We start from the raw sequence: 21844 nt of genomic DNA, 5'->3' as shown, positions 1-21844 counted from the left end.
CTAAAGCAACCTTTGAAATACATAACAACAGTGCTGAAGCCATCTAGTGGTTATCTGTAGAATGTATAAGTTTTGAAATTGCTGTGATGCTCTTTACTCAGATTATTTACTCAGAAATACAGATTATTTTTTTCCTTATTGCTTTGTCTTTGTGTGGACATATTTGGCTGGACTGTGTGGGTGGATATAGGTATGCAAATGCACAAACACAACATCATAAATCCAATTTCATTTGTGCAGAGTAGGAGTAAAGGGAACAAATAAGAAAATACTGGAACTCACCCTGCTGGGAAGAACAAAAATGCTTGAGAAAGGAACTGGGAGGAAAGGCTAAAATGTCCTGGAATTACAAAAAGCATTATCTGGATCTCAGAAATAGAAGTGGTACTTTCACACAACAGCTGAGCTGAAGATCTTGAGAGAAGAGTGGGTTGATATAAGCATAGATACAAGCCCATTGGGTAGTTCACCACAAGAGATTCTTTCCTACAGATTGAGACAGCTCAGCACTAGGATGATGTGATAGATGTTGCAGAGTTGTGAGTTTCCTGCAACTTCAGATATAATCTGGATATTCACAGTGAACAAGACTGTATGTAGTTGAGCTAGCGACAGCGTGGCTTCAAAACTATTAGAAGCCCCAGCTTCATCACTTTCTTTTGTTGGTAAGGATCACTAAGCTGGCGAAGTGTGTGACCAAGGCTGTGAAATTTAAGTTTGGAACTAGGAGTTCATCCCTACCTCTCTAGTCCACAGACTTTTGTCTCTCTCGCAGTAATAGGGAACAGGTAGACCTCAAGATGTTTCTGGACGTTTTCTCTCTCATATTGAAGTTACAACCAATGGTTTTTTAAAATCCAATATCACCCAGAGAAGCACATAATGGATATAATATGCACATGTAGAGATATAGTTTTACGTCAGGCTAATAACATATTTGGAAAGATGGAAGCTTGGACCAGAGGCCTTATTATTCTAAAGGCCCCAGGCCCCATGTTGGCTTGGAAGCTAAGCAGGGTCAGTTCTAGTTAGGACTTGAATAAGACACCATCAATGAATACTGAATATTGTAGGCTATATTTCAGAGGAAATATCTGGCAAAGCTACATCTGAATATTTCTTGCCTAAGAAAACACTACTAAAAACCATGGGGTTTTCATAAGTAGACAGGCAACTTGTTTCTGATTTCTGCTGACCCTAAGGGATTCCTATAATGGGATTTTCTTGGCAAGGTTTGTTCAGAGGGGGTTTTCCATTGCCTTCCTCTGAGTTTGAGAGAGTCTGACTTGCCAGACTCCAGTGGGTTTCGTGATTGTTTCTAAATTGTGGAATCCACTCCCATGGGACTCCAGTAACTAAGTGGTTTGCATGACTGAGCAGGGATTCAAATCCTAATTTTGCTACTCCAATACACAAAACACTACATGAAGAAAAAATTTGAGTCCTCTTTCTTGATGCCTTCTTCCTCTTTGCAGGCTGCTGTCCAGATCAGGGAGAAACTATTCAAAAAGGTAAGACTAGGTTGTGGTTGAGAGCAGTGGATGGTAATACTATGGAGGTTTCTTTGACACCCCCCCCCCCCCCCCCCCGCAAGAGGTTTGAAATGATTTTTCCACAGGCAAGAGGGAAAATAGCATGAGGAATTTTTTGTAAGTGCGCAAAGTAAATAAAGTTTCTTCTCAATGTGCCTTATGATCCACTGATATTTCCTCCAAAGGCCAAAGTGAAGTAGTTTGCAGTCTCATGCAGCTTGAGAAAATGATCTCATCTTCATACTGTACTCACAAACAGAGGTTGTGGTTTTATTGCCAAGTCAAAGGATTGTTCATTCCTAGCATGGTAAGCATGAAAAAAAGATTAATACAAATGTATGCTACTAAAGAAATGAAAAATATATAAACCTGTATGGAGGAATTTTGGGAGGAGGGTTTTCTCTGCATCCCCTCACTATCACAGGAGCCTGTTTTGAGAGAATATAATTGACCAGGCATGCATGGGCAAGCTTTGGCCCTCCAGATGTTTTGGATTTCAACTCCCACAATTCCTAACAGCCTACCGGCTGTTAGGAATTATGAGAGTTGAAGTCCAAAACACCTGGAGGGCCAATGTTTGCCCATGCCTGTGATAGAGCCTTTGTGATTGCTTCCAAATTGTGGAATCCACTCCCATGGGACTCCAGTATCTAAGTGATTTGCATTATATTGGAAAGGGCTTCTAACTCACAGTGGAACATCACTCTGATACATGATGTTCTCATTTCTACTTTAGGAACATGCTTGGCTATGCTTTATTATTATTATATTATTATTATTATTCACTTTTTATGTTGTTACTTGTAGCAATCTATCTATCTATCCATCCCCTGCCACATCCCTATTCTTTGAAAATGTCTCAAAATTGATCCCAATTTTTCCTCCCAAGACCAGGCTTAGTTCTAATTTTGAAAACATTGCAACTTCGACGAAATGATCAAATATGTGAAAGGGATAGGAAAGTTTTCCCAAAGTTTGAACATCTACATGTACCATCATTCCCTTCTCATTTACCTGATTAGTTGGTGGTGCTGGATCAGGGTCTGCATCCAGAGCTGGTGACAAAGTGGGACCACCCATGGATTCCTCCTTTGAGCATTGTTGGGGGTTGACTTCATATACATTTGTGCTGTAGAAATCGAGAGTCATGAGACAGCCAAGCAGAAGAAGAATTAGGGCTCCAATGACACAGTGAATTATGTTTGCCATGGTGTAATCCGGCTCCTCTAGAATGAGACAACTGTAATCAGGATCCATCCCCATATGAACGTGGATAGGAAGATCATCATTCACAGTTTATGCCATCTCAGCAACCAATGAAATATGTAACAATTGAAGTATGATCAAAATGTATGGCCAGGCAACAAGACAACAAAAGTTATTAATAAGGAAAAACACATTAAACTACTATTTAAGAGAAACAATCCTGGTATTTATGTCTAAGTTTAAAGAGGGCAACATTCTGAAAGTGACACCCTGGAGGCATATGACCTGGGGATAGCCTCCTAATACAAGACCCCAGTTTTTAAATGTTATGTAAATTTAAATAAAGGAAATTATGTTGTTGGGTTATTCAAAATAAAGAAATAAATCTCTCTAGGGAAGTGGGAGAAATAAAAATGTGAGTAATGGCATTTCCTGGCTGTCATTTCTAGTCCTTAGTGACTTTGGTATATGTATGTTCTCCTACAGGAATGACTGGTTATTTTTGTCAGATATGAAAGTCCACATTCAGTTGAAAGTTGCAGAAGTGCCCGTCCATGCACATGGGCTGTTTTTGCTCATGCAAATGTGTATTGTGTGTTGCAATCATACATTTCACATTTGTTTGCACATTCAGTTGGAAACCTGGTTTGGGGTGACTTAGGTTTTCTTGTCAAACAACTCTTCCTGGAGACTTCCATACATGAAAACTATGTTATGCTCAGATTGTTTTACCCAGGTGAGGGGCACATTGAGGGGCAGGGGTCCCAAAAATACCTTTGGGGCTGCATGAAGTCCATAGATTATGCTTGCTTTACCTCTCTTTTAATCTCACTGAGTAATTAGACCTCAAAGCTTTACTATTAACACACACTGCTGAAATACCAAGAAATCACCAAGCGTGGATACCATACCTGATACCAAAAGCTGCAAGATTTCACTGGGCGATGAGTACACAAAAAGGTTATCACCAACTGTATAGCTGCAGGTATAATTTCCACTGTGCTCCAAGCTAATATTGATGATAGAAAATTGTCCCATGTCAAAATTGGTCTTCATGGCAAGGCCTGGAATTGGGTTTCCATTCTTATGGAGATAGAAGTTAATCTTTACCCTGCTAACTGTACATGAGATGGTAACGTTCTCCCCAGTCATTGTATTCCCGCTCATGGAAATAGTTGGCCGGTCTAATTTGGGATCTGTGCACAGAAAGAAAGAGGGAAAAATTAAACTACCACCTTAGGAGAACCGCTCTTGGGTAAAGGACAGTGAGCTGAAGCTGGGTCTCCTCTCCTCAGGATGCATCCAGAGTTGATGAAAGGTCTCAGATTTTGGTCCTATTCTTTCCAATTTGACATTAAGCCAAAATAAATCAACCTGTAGATCTGGTAATAAAAAGTCTCTGATTGTATTGATCTGGTAGAAAATATTAACAGATAAGTAAAACACATATGGATCTCCAAAATGAAATGGGAAAGAACTGGAACAAAATATGGGCTTCTCTTGTCTTTTTAATTATTTTGGATCTCCAAAATAAAAGTGGGAAGAATAGGAACAAAATCTGGGCTTCCTTAATTTAATTGGTCTGTATGCACTCTCAGATTTAAAGTCAACATGTGCTCCCATTGAACAAGAAGATCTTTGTGTTTGAGCCACTGGCTTTTTACTTCAGTGCCAGCATGGCCATGGGAGATTCTGAAAGTCATAGTCCACATACATACATAGAATCATAGAATAATAGAGTTGGAAGAGACCTCATGGGCCATCTAGTCCAACCCCCCACCAAGAAACAGGAAATCGCATTCAAAGCACCCCCGACAGATGGCGTATCTATTGATCAATCAATAGAGACATTCAAACTCTGGTCCAGATTAAAGTAAATCTGGACGGTCTATACCACATTGCATCTCAGTCTTTATTATTTTGAAACATGCTGAATTAGGATCCTTACCCACTATAAAAATTGTCAAAGAATCACTGGGTTCTGACATCAAGGGCCCGGATGGAGGTTTGTAACTGCAGTGGTATTTTCCTCCTTGCTCCTCCTTCACAATGCTGACGGAGAATTCAGCTGTATGGTTGTCTGGTTGCATAATTTGTGGTCTGTGGTCCTTCTCATCACCAGTATTTTCTATATTATAAATCTTATAAAGGTAGAAAGTACTGTTCAGATGGAATGTATTGTTGAGATCATGGGCTCTGCAGAGAATATTGATGTTGGATCCGAGACGGGTCATCCCACTTGGAGAAAGAGAAATGCCGGGCTTCGGTAGAGTAGGATCTGTGAAGCAAATAAAGGCAGCTTAATGCGCACACTTTTACAGCACCATCCATCTCCCCTGGACTAAGGGGTGGGTCACAAATGTATGATTCAAGATAACAGTGAATTCAACTATAAAATCCACTAGTACTGGGCTTTCCCTATAGAATTCCTTATATGCATCATATTTTCCCAATCTGCATAGACCCTACTTTTGCCATGTTAATGCCACACACAGCACATACATCATGGCAAGTTCATCTTAAACAGCACCTGCATGAATTCACCTCAATGTGAGTTTGTTTTCAAAAACTCCCAGCCATTTTATACTATTGGTAGCCACACAACAGTGATTACTTTGCTTTATTTTTCATCTTGTCATGTATACAAATACATGTATGTCTGCCTAAGCTGTCATTAGCCATCCTGTTTTGTGGAGGCACGCCAAGGTGGCACTACCTGGAGGAATCCTCTACCTTGTGCGACTGTGGAGCAGAACAAACAACTCCGCATATGTATGCTTGCCCACAATGTCCTGCCTCATGTACGGAGGAGGAGTTGCTTAAAGCTATAGACAATGCGGTTGCTGTTGCCCGCTTTTGGTCTAAAACTATTTAGTTGCTTGTTATTTCCTTTTTTCCCATCATTTTAAAATGTATTTGTTATGCAATGCTTTTGACACAAAATAAATAAATAAATCTGTGACTATCCACATATGCTTTTACTTCTTCTTTAAAAATAAAGAAATAATGGCAACAAAGATAAAATTAAAAATTCAAATGTGATCAAACCCATTTCTTGGCAGGACTGATCATTTGACTTGCTGGCCCCAGTCATCACCTCCCACCAACTTATTGTGGGTCGGGCTTTAGCAGAGCTAAATCACCAGCAGCAATAAAATTTACCAATTGAAAGGTTGCCAGGTCGAAGCCCCGGGGCCGGAGTGAGCATCCAACTGTCAGCCCAGCTCACTGTTTACCTAAGCAGTTCAAAAACAGCTTAGAGCTGTAAGTAGAGAAATTAGGCACCTCTAAACAACGGGGGTGGTGCATCACAACACTATAAATGAAAAAGACCAGAAAATGCTTGGTGATCAAAAGGAAGGAGGAAGTCCTGATGGCTCTCCGCCATAGAGGATTGAGCGACAGCACCCCCCTGTGGCTGGATTCAAACACAAACTCCAAGGTGTCAAAAGCTAGATGTTGACACAACACACCTCCTTTCTGTCTGTTCTGTCCTGTCTGTCCTGTTTGCAGTGATGTGTACTGTGATCTGCTCTGAGTTCCCTTGGGGAGATAGGGCAGAATATAAATAAAGTGTTATTATTCTCCCTCAGCTCAAATGCAAAGCTGCCTATTGAGGATACCAAATGACAAACAAAAATGGAACTCATACAGACCTTCACCCAAAATTCAGGGTAAAAATTATTTTAAAAAAACAACCAGTTTGAGGACAAAAAAATCATGTTTTGTGTCAATAGTATGACTTTTGAAACTGATGTAAGTCTACATTATATATATATATATATAGAGAGAGAGAGAGAGAGAGAGAGAGAGAGAGAGAGAGGGAGGGAGAGGGAGGAAGGGAGAGAGAGATTGAGAGAGAGAGATTCATATACTCATCTGCTAGTGTAGAAATTACAGTATATCTCGAAAGAGACTTTGGCAGAGTGGATAGCACCTGACCTTCAGAAACACATCATATGCATTATGTTTGAGTTGTACATCACTACGTATGATGCTAACAGAAGCTTCTTACCTGGGGCCCTTTCCACAGTATGTATTTATAGTACTCTGGTAGGAGGTGCAGTTTAGGGAGGAGCATTAAGAGTTCTCCCCCAGAAGACTCCAGCATCTTATCAAACTACAAGTGTAGGAACTGAGTATTTAATAATGCAGCACCCGTTTGCTCTATCATCCAACCGTCGAACACAAAACAGACCGCCAAGATCTTCCTTTAAAACTCACACCAAGATGCACAGGTAAACTCCTAATAACACCCCGAACAAAGAGTAAAATATGGCACAGCTCTTTTACCTGTTATTTGGATGGTCACATACTTGCTGCGCGATGAGATTACAAAGGGCTGTGATGTGTTGCTATAACTACACGCATATTTCCCTCCATGTGCCAAGGTTGCATTGCCAATGACAAATGTGGTCTCATTAGCTTCTAGAATATGGTGAGACATTACATGATCATCCTTTTGAAGAAAGTATTTTCCATTCAGGTTTGCCCATCCACAATTGATACTGATATTGCTCTCAAGGGCAACAAACATAATGTTCTCAGAGGAGATGTTGGGTTTGGGTAATGAGAGATCTGGACAAAAGAAAAACTGAGTCAGCAACAGAATTATCATTTTATTCTTGTTTCCAGTCTAGCTGGTCTATTTGTCATTATAAGAAATTCATTACTTTCTCCACATTTGGGATGGAAAGGGCTTAGGTAAAGGTTTACCCCTGACATTAAGTCTAGTTGTGTCTGACTCTGGGGGTTGGTGCTCATCTCTATTTCTAAGCTGAAGAGCAGGCGTTGCCTGTAGACACCTCCAAGGTAATGTGGCCGGCATGACTGCATGGAGCTCCGTTACCTTCCCACTGGAGCGGTACTTATTCATCTACTCACTTTTGCATGTTTTCAAACTGCTATTTTGGCAGAAGCTGGGGCTAACAGTGAGAGCTCTCCCTGCTCCCCGGATTCGAACCGCTGACCTTTTGGTCAGCATGTTCAGTAGCTCAGCAGCTTAACCCACTGTGCCACTGGGAGCGGAAAGGGCTTAAGATGTATTATTATTATTGTAATTATTATTATTATTATTATTATTATTATTATTATTATTGGAAATTAGGAGGTTCATTCAGCTAGGTTCAGTGCAATGAGGACTACATTCTTTGATTGCATATTCAACTGTGATCTCCTACAGATTGGCTAAAGGTCTCAGGATTTGATGGCAGTTGTGTCTGACCAGGATTTTTTAAAAATATCTGTATAACATGTCTTCTATCCTAAGGTGCATGTACACTGCAGAATTAATGTCGTTTGACACCACTTTAACTACCATTGCTCAATACTTTGGAATAATGGGAATTGCAGTTTTAATAGGTCTTTCATTTTCTCCACCAAAGAGTGCCTTCCCAAACTACAAATCTCAGGGCTCCATGGCATTGAGCCAAACACTACAAGAGGGATCTGCATCAAACCAAAGTACTATCTAGATTGGCATTTTTGTTCATGGAGTACTCAAACAGTTACTCTCACCCTGCTTGCACTATCCCGGAAACTGGTAGAGACATTGTGCCTCAAATACTATAGGGAATATGTCATAATTGTAACAAGTAGGGCCTGAGAGCCTCATCCTTCATTAATTCATCTCCTGTGTCTTTTAAAAGCCACCCAAGATGGTGGGCATCCCTACATCTCATGAGAACATAACTCTGAAATTTAGGCCACACATTTGGGCTGTGATCTGACATCCCCTCAGTATAGTACAGTCACACATTCGCTGTAGAAGTGAATAAAATAATAATTTTTTTTTAATCTGAGCGAACACATCTCTGGGAATCTTTAGGTTGTTCAGTGTGGTTCTGTGCTCAACTCTCACTAAATGTTGACCATATACTTGGGCATGACTACCTAGAAAGTTGTTCTTTCTAGGAATCTCCAGATCCTCCAGCATGATTCTATGATTCACATCTGGTAGAAATTGACTATATAATTGCACATGAGGACCTAAAAATTTCTAAATATTAATCAAATCCACAAAAATTAAACCTATAAATATGGAAGACTGACTGTATAAATATCCGCATGTGGTAATTTACTACTCTAGCATTAGGCAAGTCCAGAATAGTAACATTGGAAAATGCGTGTCAATGACAGGATGCAATGCACAATGAACATTGCACAATAAGCAATGTGAGACAAACAACATATGACATATAATGCATAATAATAATGCACAACCACAATGTGTAATGTTACTGTACGTGCAACTCTACCTCTGCCACTAAAGTCAAATATGTCTCACATTACCTTCCCGCTGAAGCGGTATCTATTGTTCTAATGACATTTGCATGTTTTCAAACTGCTAGGTTGGCAGAAGCTGAGGCTAACATCGGGAGCTCAGCCTGCTCCCCGATTCGAACCACCACCGTTTCAGTCAGCAAGTTCAGCAGCTCAGCAGTTTAATCCGCTGCACCACTGGGGGCTCTCATTTACACTTACACAAATATAAAACCTTTTGTCAACTTTATGAGTTGAGACTTTAAACAGACTAACTCTCCTCTAATCTTGCTTTAGTGTTTACTGACTTAGAATTCTGACCTGTGACCAACAATGTCACGTTGTCACTGGTTTCTGAAGCAGTGAAGAATTCCGATTGGTTCATGTAGCTACAGGAGAAGCTCCCGGCATCTTCTTTGTGCAAATTATTGATAGGAAAGATCACACTGTCCCCATCTGTGATCACAATCTGCAGCTGCTTTTTATCAATGCCTTTGTACAGATAGAATCGGTTGCCTGAACGGTTGGCTGTACACTCAATGCGCATCCTGTCGGTCAGCATTACAATTTTGTTTGGGATCAGGGAGATGCTGGGCTTAGGGAGATGAGGATCTGGAAAGAAAAACAACCAGATGATGCAGTCTGGATTATATCACACACTATATATATATATATATATATATATATATATATATATATATATATATATATATATATATATATATATGAATAATTGGCCTTTTCACCAAATGAAATGTGATACTAGAACAAGGATTTTCTCAGGACTCTCAGTTTGACTACAAAATGACTATTATGTAACTTTTACAGCACACAGTAGTCTTTCCAGTGTCCATTTGAGACAAAGACAGAACAGGGAGGAATTGATCTGGAAAGGGAGGCAAAGGGCTTAAGAATTTGTTCATTTAAGAGCACATTTAGCCTTGATGATTGGTTTTTCCACAGGAGTGTGTATGCACTTTGCAGTAGATGAAAGCCCACACATTATGATCCTTGCTGAGGCACACCAGTCACAGCAAATGACCAGGGATTTAGTCCCATAGTGGGACTTTTCTTAACTGCAAGTCACTTCTACTGCTAGCTCTGCCAACACCTTAAATCAAGGAGATTTCTAAGATCTACAGACATACTTGCAGAAACACCTCAGGAAGCAAGAGTCCAAAAGTGGCAGGCTAAGAACCAGAACCTCAATCAGAGTCTGACACCAGATGAGAAACAACACCCTGGGCACACAGAAGATTAGGCAACTTGGAAGGCACTGAACAGACTGTGCTCTGGCACCACGAGGTGCAGAGCTAATCTTAAGAAATGGGGCTACAAAGTGGAGTCCACGACATGAGAGTGTGGAGAAGAGCAAACCACAGACCACTTACTACAGTGCAGTCTGAGCCCTGCCACATGCACAATGGAGGACTTCTTACATTGACACCAGAGGCACTCCAAGTGGCCAGCACTTGGTCAAAGAATATTTAGTATAATGTCAAGTTTTTAACTTTGTGTGTGTGTGTGTGTGTTTTTTTTTAAAAAGAAATACATTGTAACTGTATTCTCAGTTAGCTTCTGACATGATAAATAAATATAAATAAACAAATTACTGTTTTTAAATGAACTGAATGAAGCCATAGAAGGCCACTGGAGATACTATTGTGTATCACCAAAGTCAAACCAAGTCCCAATGAAGACTTGTGGGCTTTCATCTTAAAAAGCACTGTACAACAGGTAGTGGGCTGCAGGCAAGGAGGAGAAATGGAATGGTGTATTTGTATGTGTGTTGTAGGGATGTGAATCCTGTTTTAAACCCTCCTGTGAGAGAAGAATAGCTCTTACACTGTAGAATAGCAGTCTCCCAGCTCATAACATAATGAGTGACAGGTACAACATTAATCTTTTTACCTGTTATGGCCAGCCGAGTGAGGTTGCTCATTTTTGAGACAATGAAAGGTCCTGATTTAGTGCTGTATCTACAGCTATATTCTCCAGTGTGGCTCTTATTTGCATTCATAATGTGGAATTTGGCCACAGTTCCATTGGTCTCCAGGAACTGCTGAGGCATCTCATCACCAGACTTTTGAAGGTAGAATCTCATGGATGACTTTTTGCTTTCACACTGGATTGTGGCATTTCCTCCAGGAGGAACCAACATAATAGGACTTGGAGAGATGGTTGGCCTGGGAAATGTGCTTTCTGTGCAAACAAAGAGATTGAGCAATGATAATCCCATCTCCTTCCTTGCCAAGGACAGTAATTCTGTGACTTCCTTACTTCTAAAGATGCATAAGGAAAGAATAACAGCCCTTATTGTCCCTTAGACCTAATAGCATCGAGCCAACCCTACCCAAGCTCTAAGTCTTGATCAATACAGAAGCACATTAAATAAAGCAACTATGATGTTGCAACCCAGGAAGCCAGTAAAAATGTTTTAGAAGAAGAAACTGGAAGGCTTTTCTTTCCAAATTTTGTGAAGGCATCTAGTTTTTGCGGTGGTGCGTTAATCACAGTTGTCTTTAATAGTACTGCAAGAATAGTACTGGGCCGGGCTGTGGCGCAGCTGGCTAGTAACCAGCTGCTATAAATCACTACTGACCGAGAGGTCATGAGTTCGAAGCCCGGGTCGGGTTAAGCCTCCGACCATTAATAGCCCCGGCTTGCTGTTGACCTATGCAGCCCCGAAAGACAGTTGCATCTGTCAATTAGGGAAATTTAGGGACGCTTTATGCGGGAGGCTAATTTACAACACCATAAAACTGCCAGCAAAACACGAGGAAAGGAATGCGGAAGTACAGCCACTACTGGACGGTGAAGCAACAGCTCCCCCTGTGGCCGGAATCGTGAAGCTGGAAAAATGTTAAAAATGCCTCTGAGTCTGTCTAATGTATGTTGTTTGTCTGTTGGCATTGAATGTTTGCCATATATGTGTTCATTGTAATCCGCCCTGAGTCCCCTTCGGGGTGAGAAGGGCGGAATATAAATACTGTAAATAAATAAATAAATAAATAAATTCCACAAACAAAGTTTATTCAGAAGTAGCTGTGAATTTTGTATTTTGTTTTGAGAAGCAGTGTGTATTCACTTCCTCTCTCTTGCACAGTAGATATTATCATAACAACAAAAACCAATAGTGTACATTGTATAAAGGTATACTCCTGAGTATTGAGTTGTGAAGAGTGGTACACTACTCAGTGTTATTCTTATGTATCCAGGGCTGGCTCAAGGTAATTTTCAAGTGTAAGCGAACACAATTTTGGCACCCCCCCCCCCCCCCCAAAAAAAACCAAATCACTGAAAAATAAAAGTGAGGCCTCGGAGGCCAGCCAGGCTGTGGGTCTGGGAAGAGGAGGTGGGGGATGCGCGTGCATGCATGCATGCATGCATGTGCACACGCGGGAGGGGGAAGGTGAGGCGCACACGCGGGAGGGGGAAGGTGAGGGGGGAGACAAAAAAAGACAAAAAAGAAGCTGCTCATTAGGGGTACTTTGAGGTGCCTCAAGAGGCACCTCAACTGCGCCCTCCAGAGCATGGCACCTTCGGAAACCGCCTACTTGGCCTAACGGTTGAACCGCCCCTGTATGTATCCCTAAACGAAAACAGTAGAGGTGTCCTGAGAAATTGAGGGAATGTGTCTGAAAAGTCAGATAATTTTACTGTAATTTCCTTTGGAATAATCAAATCAGTCTCACCATGAGCAGTGCTCTTACCCTTGCTTATGGGAACAACTGCATTTTCCAGCTGAACAAATATCGCAGAACAAAAACACTGCAAGCTGAATCACACAAAGTTTGCTAGTCTGAGATGAGGAATTTGCATACCTACAACAAACAGTTCCACTTCATTGCTGGACTCTGACATGAAAGGATATGATAATGTGTAGCTACATGAATATTTGCCTCCATGACTACAATTCACATTAGGAATGGAAAATGTAGCATTTGTTTTATGTAGTTCCACAGGCAGGTCTTTCAATTTATGTCCATCTTTATAAAGGTAGAACCCCTGGATGGGGCTCATAGCCACGCATGAAAAATTGACAGTGATTCCTTTGTGAATAATCTTTCTAGGGATGAGATAAATAGTTGGCCTTGGTAGACCCAGATCTGTGAACAGGAGGAAAACAGCAAAGAAGAATGATACATTCATGCCATCAATTTTTTTAAAGAATTTCTCCCCATGTTATACATCCTGCACCTAAACATTGAATTAAGCTTAATTTGAGGCTGGAAGTCCATATGTTTATTAGTTTACAATGAATAATGTGAAAGATAGGAAAAAAAGTGTCATCATCAACACACCCTTGTGAATTATATAAAAATGTATTAAACAATCCATGACTTGAAAAGATTTTAAAAATTCAAAAAAGCAATTTTAGTAAAGGTTTTCCCCTGACATTAAGTCTAGTCATGTCCGATTCTGGGGGTTGGTACTCATCTTCATTTCTAAGCTGAAGAGCCGGCATTGTTCATAGACACCTCCAAAGTCATGTGGCTAGCATGATTGCATGGAGCGCTATTACCTTCCTGCTGGAGCGGTACCTATTGATCTCACCACATTTGCATGTTTTCGAACTACTTGGCTGGCAGAAGCTGCGGCTAATAGCAGAAGCTCACCCCGCTCCTCGGCAAATAAGCACCGACCATTTGGTCAGCAAGTTCAGCAGCTCTGTGGTTAAATCCGCTGTGCCACCGGGAGCTCCTTTGCCATTTTGAGCCATCATATATAATGGGATTGAGCATCCAAGGATTTGGGTATCCATGGTTGGCCCTGGAACCAAATCTAACCAAATCTTTGAAATATGTGTACATAATAAGTTGTAATTTTTGGAAGGAATTGAGTTTGTATGGAACCAGGGCACAATAAATTTGGTAGTCGGAAAATGTAAACCTTTCTAAGATCAAGATGGATCCACTTATCAATAGAAAGCTTAGAATTTTGTAATGCAAAAGGGTGACTACAGTAAAATCTTGATATCCAAGGCACCAGTAAGCATAGTTTAAGTTACCCACATCTGACAAAATATGTTATTTCTAGGTATTTTTAGGATCTCTTGCACCTTTGGGCAACATTTACATTTATTGCTGCACTGCTGTAACATGAAATCATTGATGGATGGAAACCTTCCTTAGATCCTATTCATACTCTGTTTCTCATCTAGTGCAGGGTTTCTTAAACATTTTCCACTTGTGATTACCTGATATTTTTTACAACCCCTTTCAGCCTGAGTAATTTTACATGAACCCAGGTGTATAGCTATATAAAGTAGGTATAAAAATTAAACATTTACTGAATTCAGCATTTGCAAGGCTTGCTAAACAGGCTGATCTTTCTTTTTATGAAGTACAGCTGACGCATTTTCTGAAAAGCCCACTGTAAACATCACATGTTCAAGGAACCTTTTACTGTTGTCAAATTTTTGTGATCCCAATATTAAACTAAAGGGATCCAATTTAAGTTGAGACCCACAGTTTAAGAAGTTGTGATCAAGCAGATGATCAAAATAGCATCTTTAACATAGAGCCAGGTTCCAGTAACCTTAGGATAGTTTCTGAGATGTTGAAATAGTCACTGTTCTGTGACTATTCTGTGACAGATTTCTTACCTGTTATCAGAAGCTCCAGAGACTCACTGCATGTTGCAGGGGAGGGACCTGAACTATTATAACAACACTTGTACACTCCGGCTTGCTCTGTACTTATATTAGTGATGGGGAAATAAGCAGGTTCACTGAATACTTCTGTAAGAGTAGTTATGATCTGTGCATCTTTTTCCAGGTAAAAATACAACCTTGAGGAGACAGGCGCATTGCAGACAATGGTGGCATTTCCTCTTAGCATGATTCTCCAGTTCGACATCAAGGAGATGTTTGGAGCAGGAAGACTCTCACTAAAGCACAGAAACAAGGACAAAGCCATATAATAATAGGTGCAACAGTCAAGTTACTGCTTTCTCTGTAGCATCAAACATTAGTAGATGCTCAATAATTTCCATGTCACAATATGAGTGTTTTGCACATGAACTTTTCAAGCCTGAAAAACACTATTTCAGATGCAGAGAACTAATTTCAAAAGCCTATGGTTCAGCAATAAAACAACTTTCCTGGGAATTTTCTTACCTAATTTGAACATCTTCTCCTCCTGAGCTGGAAAGCAACCTGAAAATGAAAAACAATCACAATGAGATCCCTGCCAGTTGATGGCCACATCTACTGTATCTGCATGTGTCTCCTGGTGAACACATATAGATGGACATATGTATGTGAGATGTTCTACTAAACATTTTCACTGCCTAGAGCCACTCATTCTTGGATGAATTGACTCATAGAACAATATTAACATGCCTCCGTAGCAACATGCTTTACAATTAAGCTATCAAAAGTTCATCTCCAATTAATCTGATGTTTAAGTCCTCGGAAAACGTAAACACCCCCGTATGCTTTTATGTATCCTTCCCCTCCTAATTCAAGTAACCCTCAGTCTTTGTCAGCGAAGTTTCTCACCAAAACAACAGGATGGCAGCAGTGGGTGTCGCCTTCATAATGGTACAATGTTGGAGTTCATAAGCCTAGTTCCAGTTGCGGTGTCTGTTGAGTGTCCTGCATTCCATCAGTCCCCAAACTGGATCCAAAGATAATAGGAAACTGGTAAGAGCCCAATCTACCAACCAGGTCTTGGTTACAAGCCTCTCATGTGCTCTCCCCTGATGTGTTAGAAAGATATTCTGTGATTAGATAATCAGTCAATTTACTAAGGTGACAACTCAAGTCATTTCAAATGTAAGAATTCGCAAAGGAGGATCTGTACTGCTTGGGGGTGGGATAAATACAAAATATAGATTAGATGGCTTCATAGGAAAAGATAATGAAATTGTGGTTATGTGTTAAAAGAAACACATGCACGCATATCCTCCAGCATCTTATGTGGGCATTCACTTTGGGGCTCCTTTTCCCCTATCTTGCTGTCTACTGAGCAGATAGACAAATGAATCAAGCTTTTCCCTATCATCTACTGCTGTTCACAGTGCTGGACAGTTTGAGTGTTCCTTATCCAGGGACCAGAAGTATTTCAGATTTTTATTTTTCATTTTGGAACACCTACATTTGCATATATGTGCATAATAAGTATTTTGGTCAAAGGACACATGATTAAATGCAAACTTCATTCCTGTTTGATACATACTTATCAAATTTTCTAGTCTCTGCCAGAAGTGGTTCCATGTTGGGGAAAGTAAACAGGGGCTAGTGCTCCTTTTAGGTTCTCCTTCTTTATCATAGCTTGACACTGAATGTACACACGCTCGATCGCCATAATCTCGCAATCTGAAATTCGAATTGCCTAAGGCAGGAACTGAGATACTACTGTTTTGCAACTTCCACCCTGGTGTTCTTCTTTAGGGTGGAAATGAGCTTTCTCTATGTGTATCAAACTTACCTGCATATTTTGTTATGTAAGAAACCATGTCAGGAATCCTTCTGGGCAGTTACAAATATGTAACCTCCAGTTATGCATTGTCACTGCTGTCATGATCCCTATGCAGTCACTGGTGTGTGGGGAGAGAGAGAGAGAGAGAGAGAGAGAGAGAGAGAGAGAGAGAGAGAGAGAGAGAGAGCGAGCGCACGCGCTATATAGGGCCTATGAAAGTCCCTAACACCCCACTTACCCGCAAGCAGCTGCTAGGATTGATGGGGATCAGCAAATCAGTAGAGACTGACGCATATACAGGCTTGATGAATGACTTTTTCAATACTTCACTCAAAGTCTGTTTTGATCTAATAGTTAGGCAATTTCCATGAGCATGACATGGAATATCTGAACTTGTATTCCAGATTTCATATATCTCCTCTAACATCGTCATAATGTAAGACATGAGTCTTACTTGTGGATCAGGATCCTGACCACTATGAATTCTTCCGAATCTCAATTTAAAATAGCAAGAGGTCTACTTATTTCTGTGCACTTCTGTAAGTGATGTCACCACATCACTTAGGAGACACGATGGTGTAATGGGTTAAACCCTTGTGCCGGCTGAACTGCTGACCTGAAGGTTGTGTTGCTCACCTGAAGCTTGCCAGTTTGAATCTGTGAGATGGGGTGAGCTTCCATCTGTAAGTTCTAGCTTGTGGGGACATGAGAGAAGCCTCCCAGTAACACATCTGGGAGTCTCCTGGGCAACGTCTCTGTAGATGGCCAATTCTCTCACACCAGAAGTGACTTGCAGTATGTTCTCAAGTTGCTTCTGACACGATAAAAAAAAAACTTCTGAATTATTATTATTATTATATTTACTTATTTAAACTCTGCTTTATCTCTCCTGCAGGAGACTCAAAGTGGCCTAAAGTAAAAGCATCAACATACAGTTTAAAATATACAAGTATTCAAACATTAAAACAGGATTAAATATAAACAGTATTTAAAAAATTCCCAGGTAAAAACCATTAAAACATATTCAAGGTTAAATAGTCTTTAAATACAAAGCATTTGCAGTTCTGTTTATGAGAAAAAATTAGAAGTTTATTGAAATGGATAACAAGGCATGTAAGTCTGAATTGAAGTTGGTTTGAATTTTGATTTCATTAATGCCTACTTGCGAGTATGTTATTATCACAAAGCCAGGAAAAGAATTGAAAACAACTGAAGTTCATTTGCTAGGTGAACCTATACAGCCCAAAGATCCGTAATCCCAAAACTTCTTCAGCACTCCCAACATTATGATAGGAAGCCATCCAAAAGACACACAGATCTTTCAGGACTCCCAACATTTGTGGATTAATGAACAGTAATTGTGGCGTAGACAACATCATCATCAGTTTCAGCTTCTGCCTGGGGCATGTCTGAGGTATATCTCTTCAATTCGGCATAGACTATGTTTTGTTGCTGGGTGGCAGGGTCATCTTTTGGAAGCTGCAAGAAGATGAGGCACATTGATAGAGGTGACGTATAAGATATAAATCAAACATGCCCTACATGAATCTCAGTAGATCAAGGGTTCTTGTCTGCAGGGTCCTTTTTGCCCCCCCCCCCCTCCATATTTTGCATGGGAAATAAGGTGCCTTTTTCTACAAGACACACAGATACAAAATCACTTAAATACACAAAAGGAATTAATTTGTCATGACAGCAATTCAGTGTGTGTCCCCAGTGCCATCCAAATTAAAACTGTATTTGAATGGGGTGGAGAGTACCAGGACTTCAGTACCACCAAGGGCTCCACTCTAATTCATTCCCACCAGAAATCAAACAATGTGGGAATGTCAGTACCCCAGGGTACTCACCCCTCTATTTCTGTATTCAGGATTTACCTGCCTTCCACTCCATGATGAAAACATCAAACTAACAACACAGAAGAATGCTTCACCAGGAAATAATGTCTTATGTCAAGGTCAGGAACTGACTAATGAACTAGACCTTTCCAGTGAGCTCTATTTCTTGTTGTTTGCTCATTCTCTCTACACATTGAGGGGGTGAAGAGAAGAATTTGCTTAACATAACTTATGAGTTTATAATGTTTATATTGCACTGTTTTTGATTTATGTGTTGTTTAAAGGCATTGAATGTTGCCTTTTTGCCTGGAAGCCACCCTGAGTCCCTGTGGGGAGACAGGGCAGCCTAAAAATACTGTTGTTGTTGTTGTTGTTGTTGTTGTTAACAGAAGATGGATGGTTTGTCAGTGGACTATGAGTGAATGCCATTTTGAACTTTATCCTGACATGAGAGGGTCTTAGATGTGTTGAAGTAGGTCAACCCTTATTTTGACTCTTTTTGACTTTCAGCCCATATTTCAGAAAACCAACAAAAGAAACTCACTTCCTTCTCCAAGTGTTTTCTTCCAGCTTTTGAAGTGCCTGTGGATGAAAAATAAGATGAACACTGAAAACACTTCTTATAAGCTGCCGTGGCCATATGCAACCTCCAGGGACCCCAGAATCTCCTAAAGATAAACATTTAAAAATAATTTTTGCCCCAAAATGTCCACTAAGGGTGGGGTGAGGGACATTTTTGCCATGTTCCCAGATCATTTTAGAGGGGAAATGTGTATGTGGGAGGGGACAGCAAGGAATCATTACCAGATTGAAAATGATGTTTGAAATAGGGGATGTGGATACTGGGGAAGGGACACCCAGGGAAGATAATGGAGGGGGTGGCAGAAAACAATGCCAACCATATATCAAGGGAGAAAAAACATACTTGAAAAGGAACAAGCTGATGCTACAAATAAGAACAGACCAAGTCCCCAAACCAGTTTCAGAGAGGACTCAAAGGAGAATCGGAAACAACCATTATGAGGAGTGAAATCCCAAAAGATTTCTTCATTTTGTGGAACTATTCCTTGGAAGACCCGGAAAGTAAAGATACTTATTTGGAGATTCCCAAATCTGATACCATCCATAGCATGATGCAATATGACTCATACACTGCTCTTACCAGAAGATTTTGTAGCCCGATGAGCCCTCAAAACTCTGAAAGAGCTTTCGCCACTAATCAAGAGGGGAAAAGAAAAACCGTGTAAGACTGGCCAATATGTATTTTGGTGCCTCAAACGTTAGCCATGTGTATATTTGACCTTCTGGTTCCAAAAATGGCACCAGTGTTCCCCTACACTGTAGTTTTTGGGATAAAGAACATATGCCATACACTAGTCGTCATCTGCTCACCCACAGAAAATCATGAGAGCCACATCTAAGAAACTAAAGCTGATGTGTTCTATCCGATGCAATTTTGAATCTGCACCCTAAATAACTCCAGAAGCCTACAGTGATTAACCATCCATTCAACTCTTCACTCAACACCAAAGGTCATTCCCCTGGAAAATGGAAGCACAGTCAGCCAAAAGAAAAATTCAATGAACCTTTCTAATCTGCTTGAACTCACCTTTTCCTCAGAGTATGAAATATTCTGTTTCCTGCAGTTTAATCTACAACCATCCATCCATCATGACTCCTAGAAAATTTGGATCTCTTTAGTTGCACCTCACAATCTACTATGTAATGTTAGTTCTAAGAGAATTCGGAAACTTTCTTGGTTCTCAGACGTTCTCTTCTCTTCCAGTCTAGTAAACATAGAATAAAGTGTATTCTTCTAATTACTATAATTTTAAAAATAAATTTCTACTGCACTACTCGCTTTCTAAATGTAATTTGTTTGTAAGTTTTTGCCCCTTTTTGCTAGTGAATGTTTGCCATATATGAAGGAAACCGCCCTGAGTCCCTTCAGGGAGATAGGGCAGTCTGCAAATAAAGTATTATTATTGTTATTGTTATTGTAATTGTTATTATAAAGCAAGTCTGGTTCTTCACATCTGCTCTTCATCATTCCTAGGCCAAGTGGGGTTCAAGACAGTGGAGTTCAAGCTGAATACCTGAGACCTCTTACCTTGCTTGTGTTTCTTCCAATAGTGCTGTAAAGAAACAAAGCATTGAAAGGAATTTTTCTCAAGTTCAAGCCTACAAGCAAAACCAGCATCTCTATGTGTCTGTGTATCTAACCATCTATCTATCTATATCTGTTTGACCACAGATCATCTATGAAATGTTGGGGACTTTGAAAAGACAGATGAAAGAGTTGGTACCAAGTCATCATAAGGCTGTTTGAAATTTAGCAGTGGATTGGACACAGTTAAAATGAATTTCTAGTCATTTTCCAGTATGGGGAATCTTTATAAACCCCCCAACCCCCAAATCAGTGGTTCTCAACCTGTGGATCCCCAGATGTTTTGGCCTTCAACTCCCAGAAATCATAACAGCTGGTAAACTGGCTGGGATTTCTGGGAGTTGCAGGCTAAAACACCTGGAGACCCACAGGTTGAGAACCACTGCCCCAAATGTTTGTTCATGTATGTGTTAAATATATGATCCCCCCTGCTAAACTTTTTAATATCATTTACTATTAGATTCTGTAAGGGCGTAAAACCGTCCAATCTTTACTAGATTCCCTTGGCCTCTTTCCAGATTCCTGATCAAGAATGTCTGAATTTCTTCAACAGGGGTCAGACCTACCATCTGTTCTTCTTTTGTACCAAAAAATAACAAGAAGCAGGAAGAGAATGATGAAAGTTACACATACACCAATGGCAATGGGATCAGTGTGTCTGGGTTTATTGGCTTCCTCATCTGAAAAACATGAAAAAACAGTGACGGTAGGGGCCCTCTTTAAAATATTCCCTACTTTAATCCAGAAAGTGAAAGAGACAGATGTATTTTGTATGGAAAGAGCATAAAATGAAACTAAAACTCCAAGCGAGTATGGAGAATTAGGAAAATACCTAATAGAAAAAGGTCCAGGGAATGGCTTCTGTTTGAGATCAGAAAAGGCTTTTCTGGGAGTGCACAGCTGCACCTATACGACCCTTGATCTGTTACGCTGAAATTCTTAAAGTAGTATTTGCACTTTTTCCCATCAGTTTCGATTATTCTTTTTGGTGGATTTTCATTTATATGGAGATAGAATATGACAGTTGGCTTTTTAATTTCACACTGAATTGCAATTTCTCCCCCACGGGCAACTGGCCCACTTGAGCTGCTGGAGATGTCTGGCTGTGGTAGGTGAGGATCTAGGAAAAGAAGGAAATGGAAAATGAGATGGCAAGCACAGTATGTCAGTCATGTCATCCATCCATGGGGACTTTTGCTTTCCTTTTCTCTGTAAAGCCAAAAACGGTCTCTCAAACAAATATTCACTTTTGCTGCACTTTATCTTCACTTCAATATGCTATCTGCTGCACTGTTGAAAGTATGGGCAAACCAAGCATGGGCAAACCTCGGCTCTTCAAGTGTTTTGGACTTCAACTCCCACATTTCCTAAAAGCTTACTGGCTGTTAGGAATTGTGGGAGTTGAAGTCCAAA

At 40.3% G+C, this 21844-nt stretch overlaps 2 protein-coding genes across 5 annotated transcripts in view; both read right to left on the bottom strand.

Moving 5' to 3' along the window:
* Positions 1–1054: 1054 nt before the first annotated feature.
* On the bottom strand, positions 1055–16472 carry LOC103280218 (leukocyte immunoglobulin-like receptor subfamily A member 2). Its single transcript, XM_008118464.2, has 9 exons — positions 15121–16472; positions 12824–14891; positions 10911–11201; positions 9321–9611; positions 7032–7316; positions 4687–5016; positions 3650–3934; positions 2547–2758; positions 1055–1831 (listed from the first exon to the last, which is right to left on the bottom strand). Exons 2-9 carry the CDS (start codon positions 13149–13151, stop codon positions 1826–1828), a joined length of 2028 nt encoding a protein of 675 aa, XP_008116671.2. The 5' UTR covers positions 13152–14891; positions 15121–16472; the 3' UTR covers positions 1055–1825.
* Positions 16473–17316: 844 nt separating this feature from the next.
* LOC103280217 (immunoglobulin superfamily member 1) overlaps positions 17317–21844 on the bottom strand; it is a 65111-nt gene continuing 60583 nt past the window's right edge. For 2 of the 4 annotated variants that reach the window (XM_062983717.1, XM_062983716.1), the window contains 6 exons: positions 21264–21551; positions 20998–21111; positions 20375–20399; positions 19427–19479; positions 18809–18846; positions 17327–17905 (listed from right to left, as the gene is read on the bottom strand). In XM_062983717.1, the coding sequence (XP_062839787.1) occupies positions 17771–17905; positions 18809–18846; positions 19427–19479; positions 20375–20399; positions 20998–21111; positions 21264–21551 (653 nt within the window). In that variant the 3' untranslated portion in view covers positions 17327–17770. Of the gene's footprint in view, positions 17906–18808; positions 18847–19426; positions 19480–20374; positions 20400–20997; positions 21112–21263; positions 21552–21844 lie in introns of all 4 variants that reach the window. The other 2 variants (XM_062983719.1, XM_062983718.1) reach the window with 2 other exon arrangements.

The sequence above is a fragment of the Anolis carolinensis genome, chromosome 6 (genome assembly GCF_035594765.1).
Source record: "Anolis carolinensis isolate JA03-04 chromosome 6, rAnoCar3.1.pri, whole genome shotgun sequence".
NCBI classification, from domain to species: Eukaryota; Metazoa; Chordata; class Lepidosauria; order Squamata; family Dactyloidae; genus Anolis; species Anolis carolinensis.
The sequence above is the reverse complement of the archived record's forward strand: the minus strand, read 5'-3'. Positions and strand labels throughout refer to the sequence as shown.

Bases quoted from the DNA above. Each gene is read 5' to 3' on its own strand.
- LOC103280218 (XM_008118464.2), bottom strand. From the start codon at position 13,151: ATGAATGTATCATTCTTCTTTGCTGTTTTCCTCCTGTTCACAGATCTG. The intron at 3,935-4,686 runs GTAAGGATCCTA...TTCTGTGCACAG, and splicing joins TTTGACAATTTTTATAGTGG to ATCCCAAATTAGACCGGCCA. The intron at 2,759-3,649 runs GTATGGTATCCA...GTCTCATTCTAG, and splicing joins CTTGCAGCTTTTGGTATCAG to AGGAGCCGGATTACACCATG.